The sequence below is a fragment of the Sphaerodactylus townsendi genome, linkage group LG06 (assembly GCF_021028975.2).
Source record: "Sphaerodactylus townsendi isolate TG3544 linkage group LG06, MPM_Stown_v2.3, whole genome shotgun sequence".
In the NCBI taxonomy this organism is placed as follows: Eukaryota; Metazoa; Chordata; class Lepidosauria; order Squamata; family Sphaerodactylidae; genus Sphaerodactylus; species Sphaerodactylus townsendi.
In genome coordinates this window covers 57,755,375-57,778,395 of record NC_059430.1, presented here as the reverse complement: position 1 = coordinate 57,778,395, position 23,021 = coordinate 57,755,375, and the positions used below count along the sequence as shown (strand labels likewise).

General features: G+C 38.6%; 1 protein-coding gene across 1 annotated transcript in view; it reads left to right on the top strand.

The window, feature by feature from the left end:
• Positions 1 to 21,886, top strand: part of TRHDE (thyrotropin releasing hormone degrading enzyme) — a 329,142-nt gene extending 307,256 nt beyond the window's left edge. Inside the window, exons 16-20 of the mRNA XM_048502230.1 lie at positions 5,734 to 5,901; positions 6,364 to 6,504; positions 9,869 to 9,950; positions 11,347 to 11,696; positions 15,129 to 21,886. Coding sequence (XP_048358187.1) covers positions 5,734 to 5,901; positions 6,364 to 6,504; positions 9,869 to 9,950; positions 11,347 to 11,490 — 535 coding nt within the window. The 3' untranslated portion in view covers positions 11,491 to 11,696; positions 15,129 to 21,886. The remainder of the gene's footprint in view (positions 1 to 5,733; positions 5,902 to 6,363; positions 6,505 to 9,868; positions 9,951 to 11,346; positions 11,697 to 15,128) is intronic.
• The last annotated feature ends 1,135 nt before the right edge of the window (positions 21,887 to 23,021 follow it).

The following is a 23,021-nucleotide window of genomic DNA, read 5'->3' as shown; positions in this document are numbered from 1 at the left end:
AATTTGGGGCAGAGTGCAGTTGAATGCCAGCAGTGGAGCTTGGGGGGTGGAGCCAACAGTAAAAAGCTAGAGCTAGCCATCCCCTGGTGCTCAGTTTAATCCTGGCTTCAGTAAGGTTTGGATCAAGCTTTAAATTGCAGGCTGGAAGCCTACAGTTTAAAGCTAGATGCAGGTGAACTGAGACCAGCATCAAATGGGCCCATGCCATTGCTGAGCTCCACCTAGAGATCAGGGGTGGGGCAGGGCAAGCCAACTAGCCACATTCCCAAAATCCACATGAAGATCAGGAGAAGGGCGCAGATGTGGAAGGGATGATATGGTGTGCAGAGTGAACTCTGGCCTCCGTTTTATAAGACTATAGCCCTGATTTTGACTGAATGTTATTAGCAGTACAATCCTAAGCAGAGTTATATCCTAAGTTCGTTGAAGGTAGTGGACTTAGAAGGGTGTAATTCTCTTAGAATTACATTGTAGCATACAGAAAGTAGTTCTTGAAGGATCGTTGCATACCCTGTTCATATATGAATGGAAAGAGTCATCTTGAAGGATTTCTCTGTACATTCATTGAACTTGATTAGAAGAAAATAAAATTGTGACCACTGCTCAGGCTTTCCCTGTTTCCTGATATGAATTTTGGGAAGGACTTGATATTCAGAGACGAATTCCAGTCACTTGTGCTATGTTATGTACATCATCATCATCATCATCATCATCATCATCATCATCAGCGCTGACAAAATCACCATATGTCAGCTGCAAAAGGCCACCCTACTCGGCTCTGCACGCATTATTCGTCAATACATCACACAGTCCTAGATGCCTGGGAATTGTCCGACGTGCAATTTAATACAAAATCCAGCATAGTGATCTTGTTTGTTGTGTCTTACTGTTTTTGTATTATTATTATCATCATCATCATCATCATCATCATTATTATTATTATTATTATTATTATTATTGATGATGATGATGATGATGATGATGATGATGATGGCCAACAACCAGCTAAAGATCTGGCAGCTGTGAAATCTACAACGACAACGATAATGATAATAATGATAATAATGATAATACTTTTTGCAGCAGCTGAGGACATGATCTACAGTTTCATCAGCTTCTTTGCACAATCTGCAGTTTGCATCATCTGAGGATTTTTCGATTTTTGCCTTGATCGAATTTGTTCTAATGGCTTGCTCTTGGGTGGCTAAAATCAGGGATTCAGTTTCCTTTTTCATATCATGTCAGTTGTTATGTCCAGTTCTTGCATTTGTTTTTTGCCAACATCATTCTCAAAATCTTTTATCCTTCGCCTTCTTGTTGTAATCCGTCTCGTTTTCCTACAGATTTTTCTAAAACAGAAGTGTTGCATTTTTCTCTGGATTTTTGCTTTCAACATTGATTTTGGTGTTGAGCTTTTGTTAGAAGGCTTTGTACTACAATTTTTCTAGCTGTGGCTGTGGTTTCTTTGGTGATCTCCAGCACTTCTTCAATTGTTTTAGTGTTTTGCCAGTACCTTCTAATTAGTTCTTTCATGATCTTGCCATTCTTTAATCTTTGTCGTGTCATATTTTTCAGGTTACTGGCTCTGATCTTAGTTTTTTAATCTTCTGTTCCAGTCGAATTTTCCACTTTGGTTTTGATATTTGATCTATCTTGGGTTTAGGTGTTTCAGTTCTTGTGTGATCAGTTCTTGTGTGACCATTACAGCCATACTGTACACAAGCTGATTGGTTTGTTCAATGGAAAATACTGTTGTTGTTGTTGTTGTTGTTGTTGTTGTTGTTGTTGTTGATACCTTCTGTAAATCCTTTTTAAATCCTTTTAAAAGGGGATCCTTTAAAAAAGCTATTATGATGACTTCTCTAGAACCATGAAATGTAAAAAATATTTTCCCCAACTTGCCTTGAGCATATCTCTGAAGAGACAGCATATAATGCTACTAGATAACATAAAAGAAAAAATAAACAGTTTCTCATAGATTCACTTGATCAGGTTTGTATTCTTAAAAGGCTCAAGAGCTGTGTCTAATGAATGATCTAAAAATGTTAATAAGCTATAGTTCTTTCATGCTATTTACTGCCATCCAAGCCACTGTGGAAAAGGATCGCTCCTTTGGTCCCTAAAACTTAACAGTGAGCATCAACCATCATTCTGTGCAGTAGCAGCATGGCTCTTGGAGATTTTAGTTATTTTTTAAGCTAATAAAACAACAGATTTAATCAGAAGATATGCTTTAACTATTCTTTAAAACTTTGTAGAGATAAATTGCCAGCCTTTTAAAATCTGCTTCAAAATCAGTGACTAAAAACTGTGCAGTAGTACAAAGCAGTTGATGAGTTTTAATCTAGCATCTTACTTAATTCACTGAGTAAAGCTACAGAACTAACATATATTGTTTAGCTGATCTTTCAAAACTCTTCTTTTTTAACTGATTTATCTTCCTGTACTGATATTAAGTGCGGTGGTAGCAAGCCAGTAGCATCCATTTTTTCTTTTTATCACATGCAGAGAGTAACCAATGTAGATCATAAGGATAAAGATAAAGTTATGTTGTATCTGGAATTCAGATATGGTAGAAAGTGGTAGGCTGTGGGAGACATATTACTGTCTGTCAGGTATTTATAAAATAAACCCCTTAGTCCCCAGGAGTCATATTTTTTACCGAGAGATGGGGTTCTCTGAATACAATCATACTATCCGTAGTACTATATAATTCTGCAAGAATTTAGATTAGTATGGTAAAGTGGTACAGCCCGAACTGATTTGTTAGGAAATAGTAGCATCCAATAGGCAGCTTAACTATCATAGTGTGTGAAATGGCAGTTATTATATACTAGCGGGGCCCAGCCATGCGTTGCTGTGGCAATTGTCCTTCTCATCACAGTCTGCAACCCACACAGATGTCCATGCAGGTCCAATGATCCCCAGCATAGCCTTTTGGGGTGGTCAAATGGAATCCCTCTTTCCCTTTTCAATTCACATTGTTATATGGTGCTGTCTTGTTTTTTTAGTATAAGATAACCCTTTCCATTCCACAACGGAACTGTCCAGAGTGCGAATCCTGCTGTCCATGAGGCTGGTTGACACGCACAGTCCTGGCTTGGGTAAGGCAGAACTGGTGCAAGGAGGCTATCCCAGTTAGGCAGCAGAGGCAGGGTGGTGAGACGCTCAGATCAAGGCCAGCTCCCTGGGTTCTTAAAGGGCCATGTGCAAAAGAAGCGGAGCCAGTAGCGTTGGTTCACCCCCAGCCCGCAGATTTTCTTAGAAGAAAAAGGCAAACTCCAGCTCGCTTTTAGTAAAAGAGAGCTATGGTGAATATGGGTAACGAAGTGAGTAAGTAATGATTGGATGTGAGGGAGGGCAGAGTGAGGTGTGTGAGGATGAGCTGGATGTGTATGAGAGTATGTGTGTTATGTGGTAGCAGTGGGTGAGGCACAGAGAGTGAAAGTTACCTGCATGTGAGGGGGGGACCCCACCTGGTGTCTCACACGGCAAAGTGTGTATGTGTTTCACTTCCAGTCGTATTACCTAACTACCTATTTACTGTTTTCACTGCTCATCTGTGCCCATCTGCGCGAACATTCTAAGCCCTCATACCAAGCCCTCAGGTCACAGGCAGGCTCCATGAACATTCTAAGAGTGACAGTTAAACACAAACAGCTTCATGGCCTGATGCACCAGGAAAAAGATGCACCAGGAAAACGTTTTACCTGGCTCAGATATGAATTTTCGGTGATTTGAAGGTCCAATTACCTGCTCGCAGCAGGGAGGAACGTCATGTGAAAATTTGGGGGCGATCCGTCCAGCCGTTTCGGCATTAGGGAGTGACTAACAAAGTTACTGTTAGCTTTTTATATATATAGATGTTCAGAAGTAACTTTTGGGGGTTTTATATTTTAAAAATTTCTGGAATAAGTGACATCTTATAAAATAAACTTTGGCTAAATTCTCAGAATTAATACAGGATTTCTGATTAATGTTCTTCCTTAAAAGTTTCCCTAAACAATTTGAAACGTGTCAGTAAATTAAAGAACTGCCTCAACTGTGTCCAATTACACTTGAAATTAGAACACCATTTGCCTGGAAGATAAATAATTAAGGCTCATTTTATAAATGTATTTTCATTTGTTAGAACTAAGTTTAAACACGAACAAGCATGTAACAATTAATTATAACTTAAAAGATTGTTCTTAACTCTTTATAAAGCTTTATTATTAATCATTGGGAAATTTATTTCTCTGTAAAGGCACAGCATGGTTTAAATATTTTTTTCTGTTTAATTTTTAATCTTTGCTGAAAGAGTTTAATTTTTTATCAGCATCTATGTTAGCCGCATATTTTATCCTCTCCATGTTCTTAAGATAAATAAGGTTAAATAAATCACAAGTGTATTAAAATAATTCATTTGAAATGTCTTCACACATTAATACTTATATGCTCTCTGTAGTATTTGCCATAGCTTTGATTTTAAAAAATTACAACAGGCCTGGTAGAAATACCTTTATCAGTATTTATCTTCTCAGATCCGTTTATACTTCATGTCAATAATGCCTGCTCCTGCAATAAAACTGAAGATAGGCCATTATAGTTTCATAACTGTTGCTTTCAAGAAACTGTTGAACTTTAAAATGTGCACCTTGGAGGGAGTTGTGTTGTTTTTAGTTTAGAAAGCTATGGTCCATATTAACTGGTAAAATGAACAAGATTTTTTGCAAATAAATGCCATGTGTTAGAAAGTTCATGGTATAATATATGGTAAAAAAACAAAATAACTATTGAAATATTTACAGTTCAATGGCCAGTTTTCTTTTTACTCAAAAATAAACTCTCTGTTCATAATCCTGACTCATATCTTCTCTAAGAATTCTTTTACATTTTTTATAGTTATATGCTTTGATTTGTGTTAGGCTTACTTATTTCCTAATATTGCAACAAAATTCCATTGAGCACATTTTTGGGGGTAAATTGCATTAGGATGAATATATAGATCTGCTATTAAATCATTCATGAATGAAAACAGGATATAGATTGTTGATATGCAATCAGAGCTATTTGTGTTCAAGGTTTTTTCCATAGCTAAAGCCACAAATTATTCATATACCTCTAACTATCACTTTAAACAGAAGCTGCAACTGCACATAGATAATATTGGAGAGATGATAATTTGGCATGTATGAATGAGTCATACCATATTCAAAGGGTGGCCATGTTACATATATGAAAAGCAGAAGACTTTCCTTGGACTTCTACTACTTCTTCCCTGGTCCCATTTGGTCTCAGAGGGACAAGAAAGAAATCTGGGCAACTTAATTTCTCCTACTTCCAGGTCCTTCCTGCACTGCTTGGTACCAAAACAAAACATATTTATCATATGTCAGGGAAATGATGCACATCAGTGTCTTCATATGCTAGCTACAGAGATATAATATAATTGTAGTCAATGGACACAACTGTTAGTTTCTTTAGAAGTGTAGACCTGCAAATATTATCTTAATAATCATCCCAGCTCTACTTCCCATGTAAAATAATGATGGAAGCTGTTCATTTATTTCTCGCTTGTCATAACAACAAAGCTAGACCTACTGCAAGCAGAGCTTGAGAATTGGGCTCACAAAGCTCAGTTTGCATTGGCTGTCCATGTGTTTTATCAAGATATGTGCATTTTTAACTTGCATGTTCCTGTTGTTGAAAATCTTATTAACACAATATTATCACAATACATTTTTTTAAAAGAATACCATTAAATGTAAGAGACATCGTCTACTGCACAGGAGTTTCATTGATGGATGAAGATGTATGGGAATTCATCTGGATGAAATTCCACTCTACAGTTGCAGTGTCAGAGAAGAAAATATTGTTAGAAGCCTTAACATGTAGTGATGACAGAAATTTATTAAACAGGTGCGTAGGTTGAACTAAAATTTGCAATGTTCTTTAAAAATGTATTTACCAGTACCCCAAGCGTTCTGTTATCGGAAGTATTTGTATTGACAGTACTTTTACACTGAAACGATCAGCTGTGGAAATGTTTGTGTTATGTCATGGCCTTTCTTGCAGATTACATGTCATACATTTCCATAGAAATTGCTGTGAATTGCATCTTGTTTTAGGGTGGCCATGATCTTGGAAAAGTCTTTTGAATGAAGGTTAAAGTCTAGCCCTTCGTTTGGATCCTGCTTTTACCAAATACCAATGGCACGTGCCCATAGGGTGTAACTTTTTAAATGTCTCAATCTTCCTTGTCTTCGCAAATAGAAAGCTTTACAATAGAATTTGTTGTATTGTAATTTATGAATATTTCTGCATAATATAGAGATATTTGGTAAAAACTAACCACTTTTCTTTCTTCTCTCATTATTCAAGGCTTCTTAACCTATCTCTTAATTCAGAAGTTGTCTTGGACCAGGATGCGATTGATGTAATCATTCATGTAGCTAGAAATCCTCATGGAAGAGATCTTGCTTGGAAGTTTTTTAGAGAAAAATGGAAAATATTGAATGCAAGGTAAAATTAGTATGTTAATTTAGGATTAAGTAACACAACATTCATTTTTCAGTAGCATTACAAATCTTTAATTGTGTGTGTTGTGTGTGTGTGTATATGTATACTATACACTGTATATATATACAGTACACACACAAACACATCTAACCAACAATCCATAAAGAGAAATACAAAATTTTCTAATGAGCTGAATCTTTGTTTCATAGATGTAAGCATAATTGCTTAGTTAAGGGGTTTTTTGGTATTGTATTTTAATACAGGGTTAGGTCCAATGATTTCCAAAACAGCAGCACATATATTGTTGCTTTTTGATCATTATACATCCTTGCGAAAAAAAATTATCAAATTATTGTCAATGAATAACCAAAAAACTTCCTGATAAGGAATTGGTGTCATATCTCTTAACTGGCCAGCATTCTCTAACAACAGTGTCAGTAGCCAAGTTTCTCTTAACTGCTGTGAGGACTCATGAAGCTAAGCACAAGACTGCAATAGCACACTCCAATTAATTGTGACAACAATGTATCCTGTCTGATAAATTATTCTGTAGATATCTTATGCCAATAAAGGTTGGTTGGTTGATTGATTGATTGATTATTTTGAGAATGTATTATTTCAATTAGAAGCCACTTTTAGTACTACTCTGGAAAGACAACATAAAAAATTCCCAAGCAAATAATCAGATGACATAGGAAGATTCTGCACAGCGAATATAAAAAGGGATAAGGAGGCACAAAAAACATTTTGGGGTCAGAGGTTCACACAACACTCCCACAAAACAGGTCAGATCTATTTTAGAGGGCTCAACCTAGGTTAAATGAAAATCGATAAACAAGCCATCTTTTCCCTGTAACCCAGGTTTCAAATGCTTTCTGCTTCCTTGTGTGAACTGCGGAAGCAAGAAGTGTCCAATTACCCCCCCTTCTCAATCCACTCAAATGGCGCCACCATGTTTAGGTGGGGGGAGACTCTCGGTTGCAGGGGAGAATCTATGGCCACCCTCCATTCCAAAGTCCCAAGCATAGTGGGGGGGAATACTTTTTAATTTTCTTGCCTAAGTACTGCGTGGCCACAGAGGGCCCCCTTAGAGGCCTCCATAGGTACATATGCATCTTGGGAAGGAAAAAAAACAGCTCTGTGCAAAGGAGCTGCAGCATTTGCTGCCACTTCCTGAATGGGTGAATTTCTTATGTGTGAAGGGGGAGAGGGGGTGAAGGGGTTAATTCATAACAAGTTAGACTCATTAGGAATGAGCTGTGTGGAAAGGTTCATAGGAAAAAATAACTATATTATGCACCAAGGAATGTGATAAAGTCTGTCTTTTTTATTGAAAATTTTGACAAGTTGATTGAAATTTGAAAAGTTATGTTTCCAGTTTTTAAGTACAGGATAACAAGAGCCAGTCAGATCTATTAAGTGTTAGTTAAAACCATCTTTTAACATTGTTTTTACAGATTGCTTCTAGACTGTTTTATGAACATCGTTTAATGATGCTGAATGATTTATACTTTTTATATCTTCCAGAATATAGAATTAGTATTTATTGAATTGTTGGTCTATTGTGGGGCTAGTGAAATTGGTACTTTGTTTAGTCCTACTGTATTATTATGTTATTGTTTATTTACTATGCTGTGCACCGCCCTGAGCCCTCCGGAGAAAGGTGGTATATAAATAAAATAACGAATCTAACCTAGTGGCATCAATGGTTTTATGTCTAATGGGATAAATGGTATCATGCTGATAAATTAGGTCAGTTTTAAATGAGTCGATATCTGGTTACATAACGCAAATATAAATAGATGGTATACAAACAGGATGCAAAGCAGACATATACTTTGTAGTTTCAATATCCGTAGGTATTTTTAATTCTTTTCATTGCAGCTTCTCAGTTTTATTCCATGTTGGGTTTCTTTCTCTTCAATACTTGGGAGAGAGCAGTTCAGTGCTTGCATGAGCAAGACTTCTCTGTCTTCCAATACTATAGTTGCAGTTCTTTTATGAGAGATTAGGGGAGCTGTTGCAGCCTACCGTCAAAACACCAGTGGAAGACTGAGGCCATTTATGCATGCAGTACTTACCCATGGCTGTTTGCTTTGCAGTGGCATTTCCCTCATTTTTGTTTTCACCATCCCTATGTCCTTCTGATTCTCCCTCCATCCAAGAAGCTGAATTATCTTATTTTCTTTGCATATTTCACAGAAGCCCAACAAAGAAACAGCAGAGAACTGAGATTTATGCATGGGGATTGGTGGGGATTGGCAGAGGTCTGGAGTCAAGTGCAGTACTACTGAGCCGAGCTCCCTGACCACCATTTTGCCTGTTCCCCCTCCTCTGCTTCCTTGTTGTTTCTGTAACCTCCAATTGGGGATTTTGCCTGCCACTTTTTATGTGCCATTTCAATGGTCTATAACTCTTGCGATAGACTTGCACTGTTGAAATAAAAAGAAGCCCCTCTGATCCTCCTAGAACATCTGCTATGGGGATGGGGGAAGGCAGGAAAGAGCAAGAAAACACAAAGGAAGCTGAACATATACTAGTCTCTTTTGCTTTCCCTGCAAAAGGAGATTAAAAGTTCTACTTGAACCATTTTTGGAAAACACAAGGAGAGTCTGATATGACAGTGCAGGAAATGTGTGTGTAACTGAGAATTCAACCTGAAGGGATTGTACACTCAGTGTGAAGGAAACTACGGCCCTTTCTGCGCTGGCAGAATATGGCGGCCTGGGGACAGCAAAAACGCCATCCCCAGGCCGCCATTCACACAGGGGGCGCAGCTGCAGTGCAGCCGTGCCGCCCTCGCGCCGCCCTGGCCTCGGCGGCATGCCGGAGGGCCGCAGGGCTGGTAAGTTGCCCGGACGACGGCGCAGCTTTGCGCCGTCATCCCAGCTGGTTTCGGGACCGTCCATGCGGACGGTCCCAGCGTTGCCGGGTCCAACCCCTTCCGCCTCCGTGCAGAAGGGGCCTACAAGTGCATAAATGGCCTGAGACATTTTATTCATGCTGTAGACAATCTTCACAACCAGCCCTTCTTCCAAACTAAGATGAGGTTGAGGTGTTAGGGAAAACACTTCTCACTCTGTATCCTCAGTTTCTCGCTTGGTTTCAAATCCACCACAGTAAATTTAAAATTTTACATGCAAGTACATTTTCTGTTTCAACCACAATGGTCTGTGCTGTTGAACCAGAACCTTAGGAAAGGCATTGCTATGTGTTGTGTTACTATAATCATAATGTTTTAAACTTGTATGCCAATAAAGGCTTGTTGTTGTTGTTGTTGTTGTTGTTGTTGATAATGTTTTAAGGGCTGAATAATTAAAGTTGTTTTCATTCAGTATATACTTATGCTTTTTCCCTTCTGTCGAAGATATGGTGAAGCATTATTTATGAATTCCAAACTTATCAGTGGAGTCACAGAATTTCTTAATACAGACAGTGAACTAAATGAGGTAAATATGATGCAGACTCAAAATTTGCAATGAATTTGTGTTCTTTGCCTCTATAGTTCTCATATATTTGATAAGAAGGTAACACATAGTAGCCATAGGGTATTTTGTCACACAATGTTGTCTACAAGTGCTCCTTCAATACTAGTTGTAAGTACACCTTACATATGCTTTATATAAAGCAGATATGTTCATTTACAGATTGTTTGATTAAATGCTTGATTTGTTGCCTATTTTCTCAAAAATCTGTTTCGCAAAAAACTATTCTACTATATACTGAAGATAGGTGAATGTTCACAAGTTACAAGGCTTTTTCTGTGGTGGTATCACCTCACTTGAGGAACTTCCTCTCCACCACTAAATATATGGCAATTTCTTTGTTATGTTTAGCACCTCATGTGCCTTTAGTTTATGAATTGATGTATTAGGTTTATGTATTTACAGCTGAATTTCTCTTTCATGGGATTCTTTGGCTTTTATTGCTGCTAAATTAGATTCCCATTTACTTAAATTGTGTGAGTTTTACCTGCTACCACAGTAGATCCTTTAAATTGTATGTGTTAGTACTCTTAGTATTTTTCACTGCAGTCCTCTGCGGAGTTATTCCAGTCTAAGGTCATTGAACTCAGTGAGCTTAATCTGGAGAAACTCTGCAGAGGATTGTTCGGTGTGTATTTTATTTGCTGTAGTTTTCAATGACTGGTTATTTTTGATAGATTGCTTTTGTTCTTATACATTACACTGAGAATTTCATGATTATAAAACAATATATAAATATTTTTATAAATCAATACTTTGATTTATTACAACATGGTTTTATATTATTTTATATTATTGCAAATGCTAAGACTAATTTTATATTTTTGCGAGACTTAAGAATAATTATTCTGTTTACTGCTCTAGAAGGTTCTCAAAATGATCCATAAATGCCCATTCATTTGCAGTAAAGAATGAAATATATTCTTCAAGCTTAATTCTATACATCTTTTAAACAGAAGAAAACTAAAGCTCTTCAGTGATTAAGATTGCTTATTTTAGCCTAACTTTGCCTTCCCAAGCTACATGAAGAGTGTTTCCAATTTTCCCGATTTAGTTTTCAGTGTAGGAGTAACCCTTGATAAGAGCCCAGCTGTCTGCAACATAAAGCAGCTGGGCTACAGGAGAGATGGAGGAAGTGATGTTAATATAATCAGGCATTGGCAAGTCAGTATCTTCCAGCACAATTTGAAGCAATTGCATCACACCTAATTGATACAGTCTGTTGCCTTAGTGCAAATCACCCTACAAAATATTACTAGAACCTTATAACTTTGTCTTCAGTATGTGACTTGTTCATAAGCTTTGAAGAGCATATTTATGTCTGTTAACCCTCAAAGTAACTATTAAATTGTATTTCCAGCTAAAGAACTTTATAAAGACCTATGAGGAAGGATCTGCTGCCTCTTTTTCCAGAGCTGTGGAAACTGTGGAAGCCAATGTCCGGTGGCAAACACTTTATAAAGAGGAATTATTTCAGTGGCTAAGGAAGTCATTGACCCACTAATCAGTGTTTCTGACAGAGACTTAGTACCTTGTTTTGCAAGAGGAGAATCACAATGTGAAATTTCAAGAACCTGTGACTGGAAATCCAATGAAGACAAGTTCCATTTGGAAGGATATATAGATATAGATATATTATATTTTTGCACCAATCTCCTCAAAACTGTAACAGCCAAGGGAAGGGGGAAAATACTCTGACAAAGAGAAAAGGTCATGAATGCTTTCAAAACCCAGTCCTCATTGTACCATGGCCAAATGTGATTTTAAGTGGTGCATGTACATGTTTCTGTCATTTGGTGGGGAGGGAAACCCTTCAGAATATTTGTGTATGTTGTACAATCCCTGCCTGTATCCAGCATGCTTACTTAAAGTGTCCATGTTTTGTATGTGAATTTCTGTTACATCAAAGATGGGCATTATGCAAAAGCACAAAGACTATGACAATCAGTATTTCAAAGACAAGGTAGGATGGAAACAAGGAAGTGAAAACTACATTCATGCAATATCTGATTATTTGCCACTTGTACAAGACACAGGACATTTATGACAGCACTCCATTTGTGTCTCAGTTACTGCTAGAACACTCTATCTTTGATTTGCAAAGTATGATATAACTTATAATCTATGTACTTCCTTACATAAGTCAATGATCCATACCTACTGAGAGATGGATTGCTTTGACAATATACTGTAATTTCAAAAGAGAATTTTTATTCACCACTGATCAGTTAACAACAAAGTAGCTCTCTGATCATAAGTTTAGACAGCCTTCAAGATGGTAGGGTGTGCACATATTTGATTGGATTGAATCTATAAATTACCCATCTGTATAATTTTTCTTCTGTGTGAACTCAACAGCACATATTCAGTAGGTGTTACTCAGCCAGGGAAATAACAAGTTATGCAGCTGATGAACAATAAAACCTCATCAACACTGAAGGATAGGTAAATAAAAAAAGAAATAAAAGTGTATTATGAAATGGTCTAAATTGTAATGGACAGGTAGTTCTGTTAAGAACATAAGAACTAGCCTGCTGGATCAGACCAGAGTGCATCTAGTCCAGCACTCTGCTACTTGCAGTGGCCCACCAGGTGCCTTTGGGAGCTCACGTGCAGGATGTGAAAGCAATGGCCTTCTGCTGCTGCTGCTCCTGAGCACCTGGTCTGCTAAGGCATTTGCAATCTGAGATCAAGGAGGATCAAGATTGGTAGCCATAGATCGACTTCTCCTCCATCAATCTGTCCAAGCTCTTTTTAAAGCTATCCAGGTTAGTGACCATCACCACCTCCTGTAGCAGTATATTCCAAACACCAATCACACGATGCGTGAAGAAGTGTTTCCTTTTATTAGTCCTAATTCTTCCTCCCAGCATTTTCAATGAATGCCCCCTGGTTCTAGTATTGTGAGAAAGAGAGAAAAATCCTGTCAGTAAGAGTCCTCTTTCACCTGCAAACAGGTACCTATTAAAATCAAATTGAATCACATTTTAATCAACTTTTAGAGCTATAATATCGATGTATAGCAGCCTGTGTTCAAAAACAATAGGCTAGATCCACCTCAACATTTCTGCTCTTACTAGAACTCCTGTGCAAGTTGAAATACAAGAAGATGACAGCAGTAATCACTTGTGCCAAATCAAGTAAATTGTATTGCCACTTGCACAAGATCTTGTGAAACCAAATGTGGATTTTCAGAAAGTGAGCATAACAGTGTTTTTATTCTCAGAATAGCTCCCAAAGGTACTAAATGGTAAAGGGAAACTATTGTCCATTTGAAGCCATTAAATAATGTTTTGGGAGTTTTTGTGCTCATGAATACCTCTTTACAGAGGTCTATTGTGTTCTGGACCAGAATAAGGGACATGATTATAGGTTAAGGATATAATATGATAATCCCCCAAATGCATTCCAACTGAAAACAGTTTAGCAATCTTCATGGTTTAGCAGAAAATGTTGCAAAGGCCTCACATAATTCCCACTGTAAGCAAAGCTACGCTAAGTAGATTTATTTTTCTATTTATGCATCACTGTATCCAACCCAGTATCTAGTACTGTACTTTTCTTCTGTCATGTAAAGTATTTTCAAACAAGTGATGCCTCTCTAAACCTTTAATTATTTTTTCCTTCCATTTTTTTGTCAAAAAATAATGGGCTTGCTAAGATGCAAAAGCTTTTTTCCCGCTATTGTCCCATGCGCTTTTCTATCTGTGGAACTAGTAAATTCCCATAACATCTAATGTGGAAAATAGCAACATTTTGACTGAAACTACACATATTTTTCACATGATACAGAAGTGGGAGCTTGGCTAGAAGCCAATAGCTTGGTGGACTGTAAAGCTGCCTGTATTGGATGCAAAAAATCAAATACAAAGTATTGTCGAAGGCTATTCAGATGCCCCCAACTATTGACCTGGTTGCCTTCTTTGTTACTCACAGACTATGTTTCTCCACCCACCCTGGACACTCCTACAGATATATATACTCCACTTGCTTTCCCAACTCAGATCCTCTGAAGATGCCAGCCACAGATGCAGGCGAAACGTCAGGAGAGAATGCTGCTAGAACACGGCCATACAGCCCGGAAACCACACAGCACCCAAATACAAAGTAGTTGTTTCTAAGGAATTGTACTTATCAAAAATTTCCAGGGTTCTAAGCTTTGAGCCTTTTCCACCATATAAGGGAGTCATTATTAATTGAAGTCCATAAGGCTCATGAGCTTTAATTTTCTTCATTGACTGGCCATTGTAGGGAGACAGTCTTTAAGAAAACTTGGTGGGATGTGTTGTTCTTACTTAAATTAGTGTATGGACATTAGTGAAGTGTTTGACTGTAGTCAGTATTTGTACTCTATTCAAATGCTGTTCCTTTCTGCATCAAAGACATACAATGTTTAATCATGTCTGGTGTTATTTGTATATAGAGAGTGACTAAACTGTGGGTTGGTAACATTAGAGTAGCACAACTCACACATTCCAAGGCAATTTAAAAGTAGTATGAGTAGAATAATTATTCTACTTTTCGTACTCAATCCTCATGATTTCATTGCATGAGACAGAATAAGGACATATATCTCTGTCTTTGCTGCCAAATTAGTAAGAGAATCCTAGGAATGGAAGATTAGCCACAGAAATGGCACAGAGACAAATAAAGGTATAACAGTTTCACCATAAAATGGATAAGAAGCAGACCTTCTTCGTGCTGTTGGTTGGGGGTGGGGTGGGGTGGGGTGGGGAGTGAATTGCCTGAAAGAGCCATGGCACTTGCTGACACCTTTTGTGGTACCCACCAAGTGTTTTTAGAAAGTGGGTGGGGCCATGAGGGCTTTTGCCCAGCAAGGCTTCTGATTGACTATGGGACATTTAATTGGCTGTGTAGATTTTTTAAAATGTTGCTTTGGTGGCAGCTGCAAGGATCTGCAATGTATTACTAAAGTTAAGCTGTGGCAATCATTTTGTGGCTGGCTCTGCCTCCTGTAGCATGCATGTTGTTGCTTCTCCCACCGTGCTATGATATAATTCCAATGTGCCAAAAGGCTTGAAAAGGTTGGTTATCCCTGATACAAATAATTTATATCATAGAAGTATCACAAGACTGTAGGTATTTAAAAATCTAATTGATGTGTTTTGCACTTTGTTGTAGAAAAAATTCAAGGGAGTTTGCTAACCTGAAGAAATGCACTCAGATAATACCTACTTTGTTACTTTGATTTGGTACCGTGTTGCATATTAGATTCACAACATAAGTCAATTCTGAAGTCCTTTCAAGAAAAAAATATAAATGCTCTTCTTGCACATGGTGAGTTCTCTGTTAATACATTTGATTACTAGGCATTGGTCCACTGTTAGAAACTACACATATCTGATCTTTTGTTGATAGTAAACTAATGTAAAAAAGAACCGGCCAAAATCAGTTTCCCAAGATACTGGTTGCCTTTATTCCACACCAATACCCCTTGTTGTATTATGTAAGAGAAAGAGACCTAATTCACTGGGAAAGGTAAGCATATGGTTTAGCTTCTTCCACTGAAATCAGTGGGACTTAAATGCATTTCTTTATTCTCTGGATTTTACTCTTCATGAAAACAGATATGGCTAACAGTATGCACCAGTGGCTCAGATACTGAAATACAAGTGAAAAAGAAGCCAAAATGTATTGTTCAAAGCGCATTAATCTCTCATGAAAGCTGCTTTTATGAGTTTCCCAATGTTTTGAGTTCCAAACTTTAATAAAATGAATGACTACAATAACAATATTCATGCAGATGATACGTAGATTATAATTTTGCATATAACTAAAATATGAATCACTCACAAGAACCTTTTGCAATGTGATTCTTTTACTCTGGACAGTTGTTCACCAATATAGTTTAAACACACCAGAGTCACAACTTTCATGAATTTTTACATAATATTTTTATAACATTAAATTTGGATAAACATGGAAGCATTTAGCTGGTTTATTAATATGATTGTGCTCTTCAGTGACAGAACTACAAATTCAAAATTACAGCAAAGCAGTTATTCTCATAGCCACTAATATCTATTCTCCTGATAACACTTGTATCATACTTTTATTTACCAATTTTTTTATTTGCCCAGAATTTCCCTTTAGTTTATTCATAATATTTTTGGGTACCATAACCATTACATGGTTCCAAAACGTAAGTTGTGCAAAACCAAGTTTTGCCAAGGAGGTTTGCCATAGCAAACTAACATATCATTGCATCAATCTGAATTAGAATTGCAGATTGTCTTCAGGTGCTCTTGCTTTCTCTGAATTTTGTACAAATTTTGCAGCTAAGAGTATTAGGTTCAAAGTTGTGAATACATTTTCAAGGCTGAAGGCATAAGCAGTTGATTCTGTAACATGTTGAAATGTCACCAGGTATAATCATTAGTGCCATTTGTCCCTTTTCAATTTTATCTCTGCGACTTCTGTAAAATACTTTTATAACAGAAATCCCAACTGGGAGTCAGTGTGATATAGTTGTTAAGAGCAGTGGACTCTAATCAGGAGTACTGAATTTGATTCCTCACTGTTCCACATGAAACCTGCTGGGTGACATTGGACTAGTCACAGTTCTCTCAGAATTCTCTCAACCCCACCTACCTCACAAGGTGCCTGTTGTGGGGAGAGGAAGGGATTGTACTTGTAAGCTGCTTTGAGATTCCTTAAGGAAGAAAAAAGTGGAATATAAAAAGTAGCTCTTCTTCAATTTATATTTCAGAACTCAGGGTAACGAGAAATTTAGTTTCGTTTTGTTTTTCCAGATATAATACATCTTCATAATTATGGCTGTGAGCTCAAGACTGGTTTCACAAACTAACCATAGTTAAAAATAAACTTCAATTTCACTGTTTCACTGTTTTTGAATCAATGTATAAAATACATGGAATTTTATGAGGCTTTCCAATGAGGTTGTTGCAAAATTATTGCTTTTTGGTTCAACTCTCTGCTTCGCTGATGTTAGCCAGAATTCATTCTTAAATTATGAGCCTGTACCACTCTTCAAACACCAAAACACATTAAAAGTTATTCTGGCTTCTCCTGGCTGCCATTGTCTTTGTGGTTCTAGGACATGGTGATAACATTCCTCCCCCACTGAATTTTTAACTGGGCTATAGTGTCACTTTACTGGCTTTAGTTGCATTTTTCAACACCATGAACTACACAGATTTTAAAATGTGAGATACTGCCAGATTTTTTGTAATCCTGATTATTTATTATGCTAGTTCAAGATATTAATGGACATGATTTGACTCATATTCCCTTGAATATGTTTCAGTTGTGGTAAAATTGTGGCAGAAGATATTTCTTATAAATGTGGTATTCATGCTACAAAAGGATGTGTCCGTAGGGTCACAATCCAGTAGTGTCAGGTTTGCCCAAGACCATTGGTATCAAAAAGTTTAAATGCAAAAGACTCCTGGATTATGGGATGGTCAAAGGCATTCCACTCAGTTTTATCATGGTCCTCCCCCTCACCCCAGGGCAAGTTGTGGCATGACAAGTTGTCTTCTATGGTTGCTACTGCTTTCTCCAGTCTGAACAATATTGGGTGGTAATTCTGTGAATCTTTTGTACTGTGTGTGTGTTCTATCTTGGCGTCATACAAACTGTGGACTGAGCTTGGAAAACTCATAGTGGAATTATCGGTTGATTATCTCAGTATAAAGTAGAGAAAATGGAAAGTTACTATCACCTATAATATATATATTAGTGTGGATGCAATCATCCTCCAAGGAGCCTTCCTCCAACTTGTGGCTTTTCTATTGGATAAGTATTCATTTAAGTTGGAGGAAGCCTCTTTAGGTTGAAAACTGGCTTACTGTAGTAGGATGGGATAAGATACACCCCATTGTTCAGAATGTGTCTATTAAATGTATTGGATGGGGGCATTAGCTCTCCATTTGTGAATTATCCAGAGCAGTTTAAATGAACATGCACCTTGATACTCTTTTGGACAAAAAATAATCCCTATTACGATGTTTAAAAATGCTTAATGAATGTTTACATATTTATATGTATGCTTGCAATTACAGGTAACTTGACTCAATATTTGTTTGTTTCATTTAGTAACTGACAACGTAGTAACTCACAGTATGAGTGATGAACTTAGCAAAGGTCCCTAGTTCAAATCTTCCACAGTCACTAAGTGGCTATTAGGGGATGTTTCACTATCATTTTCCCCAATCTACAGGACAGGAACAATAATACTGTCCTATCTTAAATGGTTGTTGCTAGGATTAGTGAGATACTCTATATTAAGCAGTTTGAACACTTAAAGCACTACATAGATGCTAAATGTTACTACAAAATTACTATGACCCATCATAACAATATGATCTGCCAAGTTTAGAATACTGTATTATCAATAGTGTGTCAGCTTTCACTTTATTACAGACAGTTCATTAAAACCTCACCTCTATACAGGACCAATGAAAGCTTTGCTGCATCCAGAAACTACCCATCATATATGTTCTTTGTAAAAAGGCTGGCTAATGTATATGTAAAATATAATTTTGCTGTGTTGTCATGATCTGCAAATAAAGCAGATATTTCTGTGAACAATATTATAAGAAATCACAAATCCTGAATCTAAAATTGTGCAGAAAAGGTTCAAACCCCTCCCCCATTTTTACAGAAACTGAATACAATTATGAAGCACATTATCTGGATATCTGGTTCTCTGATTCTACAAGTGCTGTACAAATGGAAGTGCCAATAAATGATTGATAACAAAGCACATGCTCCCCTAAAAAAGAACAGCTCTTAGCATCACAAAACAGAAATATGCTGTAGATAAAGGGTGAGTGCAACAAAGGAGGGGTTTCTTTTGAACATTCTGTGTCTATATTTTAGAGTTTAAGCAAAATCTTTTTCAACATCTTTGTAGTCCAGGTTCTATATCTGCTGTGCACTGAATGACTGGATCCTTGCACCATGCTGTATTTGCTGGGACAAATTAGTAGGAAACCCTTGAGCACATACATGTTCTATGTGTGCATTAGAACTTGAATAAACAACAGGGCTTATTGGGATGGGATGTGTTTTTATTTTGAAACTAATACCACTTCTCTTTCATTCTGTATGTGCGTTGATTCCCTGTCTTAGAGATTCCTGTGTGCATGAGCAAGATTTCCAATTACTAAAACAAATAGTTTGAACAGAGCACTACTGTACACTGAACTCTTGCCCAGCTTTACATTACTATGCTATGTAGAATTGCTAGTTTTAGATTCATATTTTAAGTGCATTCCTGTTGTTTGATTAAAAGTGCACCAGGGCTTACCCGGGGCGCTGTTGCTGCAGGGGAGGAAGGAATGATCGGCTCACCTCCCCGTCGTCAGATCGACAGGTCACATGACAGGAGTGGGAACCGTGACGTGACAAGGGAGCCGGGCAGGCTATTTAAGCCAATGCCCGGCTCAGCCCAGCCCAGCCTCCTTACAAGGCTGCCGGTGAGCGGAGCGATTGCTCCAGTTTGCAAAGCGGTTGCTCCAGTTCACAGCTGGCTGGGCCTGAGGCTTCGTCCAGGCCGGACACCAACACGGAGGGAACCGAGAGGAGTGGGGGAGGGAGATTCCCCTGGGCAGCGAGAGGGGAATCTCCCGGCGCCCTCACGCAGCCAGACTACGATCATTAGGCTCCGTGGGCGGCTGGTTCACCACTTGTCGGCCCATGCCCGTGGCATTTATCGGGGCCCTTTAGATCGAGGCTGGTGGGACCAGAAAGGCTCCGTGGGCGGCAGGTTCGCCGCTCGTCGGCCCATGCCATTGGCGGGGCTGTAAAACCACGCAGGCAATAGGTACGGGAGGGAGCTCCAGGAGGGGGTCTGTTGGAGGGTGTACTGTAGACCCCCCTCCCCAAAACGAAGGGGACCCTCCACGGCCACCAGTGGCTGCCCTGCATGGGGCCTTGTGCGGGTCAAGTAGGCCCAGAGCAGAGGCTGGGCACCAAAAGAAGTAGAGGAGGGTGACGGTGGCCATTTTGAGCCTTCGGTTGCCAGGCAGTTTACAGAAGCCATTTTAGGTCCTTGTTACTGGGCAGTTTTTCCACGGTGGCTGATTGGTTAACTGATTTTCCAGTTCTCCATACAGTTCTCCATACAGTGACTTGTTGTAAGGGGCCAATTTTTCCCAGTTAGTCGGAAGGGGTTGGTAGGTTATATACCTAGCCTATTTTAGGGTTAGTCTCCTTTCTAATTAGTTCACTAATTAGCATCCATATTGGCAAAGATATAAAAATAAATAAATAAAAATTTTAAAAAATAGAATAATAGGGCTGCGGTTGTCCCTGAGTCTGCTTAGCAGGACTATGGCGACAAAATGTAAAAAGGCTGAAAAACACTACCGGACGGACTCCAGTTGTGGTAGAAACAGCCTTAGAGGCCCGGGATAGGCCAATGTCTGACGATGCCCCTCAGTCTCGGCACTCAAGCAACAGTGTCATGTCAGACTCAAGGGGGCAGGTGGCCCAGGGAGCACACAGCACTTTGGCTGCTCACGCGGGACAAAGCACATCAGTTGCCAATATGGCCGAAGGCACTTCAGTTGCTCTCGAGGAGACTGTGAGATCGCAAAATCAGGTGACTCCGTCCAGAGCCAGGGCGGGGGCAGCTACCCCCAGGGTCTGTCAGTTCTTCATGGTCATCAGTGATAATGCACTCCTGTTGCCATTTCCTTCTTAAAAGGTCCAGTGTCTCATTTTAATGCTGATTTTATTTTATGGTTTATATCACTATCAGCCCCAACCAAACGGCTGGGCACCCAGCCAAGGTGCCATAGTTGTATCACCCCACTGTTCCCAAGGGGGCTTTCCAGCAGCATGGGGAGGCAGAAGACACACACAAAAAATTCTCCCTGCTGCCAGAAAGCCCCTATTGGGCTTAATGTCCTAAGCCCTGACTACCAGCATAATGGGGCAATGGCCAGGTATTAGCATTGGCTTATCCCCATGTCCCCAGACCATTTCCACTGTGACCACAGTGGGGGCCCAGGGGAGGACCAATCTGCCAGCACAGCCCAGTGCCACTCCCAGAGGTGGATTCTCCCCCTTGTATGGGGCTGAATGCTAATAAAGGTTTGATTGAAGTCGCATTTAGAACTACTTGATCACATGTTTAAATCCAGCCTTCAGAGAAGCACAGCAATTATACGCCATCTCAGGACTGCAGAAATAATACCACAAACTCCAATTGTAGCACGTTTTTAAACGCTGTGCTAAGTTAGTCAAGTAATTTGCTTCTACGTAATATAATCCATAAAGCATTGGGGGGAGGGGGGTTGCCATCAAATTGCAACAGTCTTCTGGCGATCTCATAGGGGTTTCAAAGGCAAGAGATATTTATAGGTAGTTTGCCATAGCCTGCCTCTGTATTTCTTCATCTACCTTCCAAATACTAACTGGGGCTGACCATGCTTAGCTTCAGAGATCTGACAATAGTGGGCAAGCCTGGATGATCAAGGTCTGGTGTTTTTTTCCCCTCTTTAACATAAAGATATATAGACTGGATCATAAAACTGGTGTCTCAAAATAATTCTATTTAAAAAAATCTTTTACTACTATGTTCATTTGTTTCTTTGTCATCCTGGCATTTGTGGGTAAGAATGGGCACATTTTCAGTAAATATTCCTGGTAAATAGAAGCATTGCCAAGAAATTTAAAGCATTGACCAAATAAAATATGAGTTTGTATTACCATTTAGTGCAAGTATTTTTCTACAATATGCCTTTAAAACTATTCTATAAATACTGAACCAGATGTATTCAATGTGAAATTTTTATTCCATGCTAAGGACTCATTAAATGGCTTTTTTCTAAATGAGAAACTTTATTCTGTATTTTAAGCTGAACACATTTGAATGTTATCTCTGATAATAAAATTTTGTACAGTAATGTATAAGTAATACTTGTCTTAATTTCCTGATGTATGTAGACAACTGTAAGATGAAATCATATTTGATTATATTTGATTATTGAGTTTAGATAGCTGTGTTATAATTTTGAAGGAAGGGGCAAAATAGAATCTTCCTAGAGGAAAGCACAAGCAGGGTTTTTTTCCTTTTAAGATGTTTCATTGTTTTAATTTGTTATGTACCCTGTTTTTTCACTTGCTTTTTGGATTTCCAAAGCAATTTACAAAATTACACGTTCATAAAGTCAGAATACAGTCAGGTCAACTATTGGAATGGTGATTTAGATTGGATATGAATCTAATCATCAAAGCAGAGGTACACACCCTGAACTCTGGGAGGAAGCAGAAAAGGAACAAGCAGAAAGCAAAAGGTGAGCTGTGCTTTTGTGGGGGGGGGGGGTACTCTTAAGGTCAAATTTTTAAATGAGTGCATTTTTGGAGGACTTGTGTGTTTGCTTTTGGGGGGCTTGAGAGGGCTTTTGTGTGTGGGAGTAGGGTTCTTTGTCCTGGCTAAGTAATTGCCTCAGGCTTCTCAGAGGTGGGGCTTCTGGTGAGTCACCACCTCTATTTAACTGCCATTCAGCTGTCTTCAGCATTCTCATTGAGGTAGTGTTGTGCCCCAAGCAGTAGATGCAGGTTTTTTTGTTTGTCTGTAAGCAGCAATCTTGGAGGACACAATAGAAGGTGAGTTAGAGCCTGGACATGATGTAGAGGTTCCAGACACTAGGTCTCATTTCCTGGAGCTCAGTGACAAAGCAATGGACTGTGAGAAAGCAGTTGGCTGTAGTCCCGGAAGAGCCAGAGTCAAATATTATTAAACACACACTCCTTTGAGAGCCCTGTATATTAGAGCTATAAGAATTGGGCCACTGAAGGAATTCCAAAACCAAATGCACCAGAGTTTGGTCAGCCCAAACATGTTTGTGGAATAGTGATAGATTATTTACAAGTTGCTAATATTTGTATTATTTATATTGTAAGCAGATAGCATTATTTGGTTTAGAGACTCAAGGAGTACTTTTGTATGTATGTTAACACATGAATTTTCATTATAAAGATTTAAAATGCACTGCTGTCTTAGGACAAGTGTGTTAGCCCTCATGGTGTAAAAGTGGT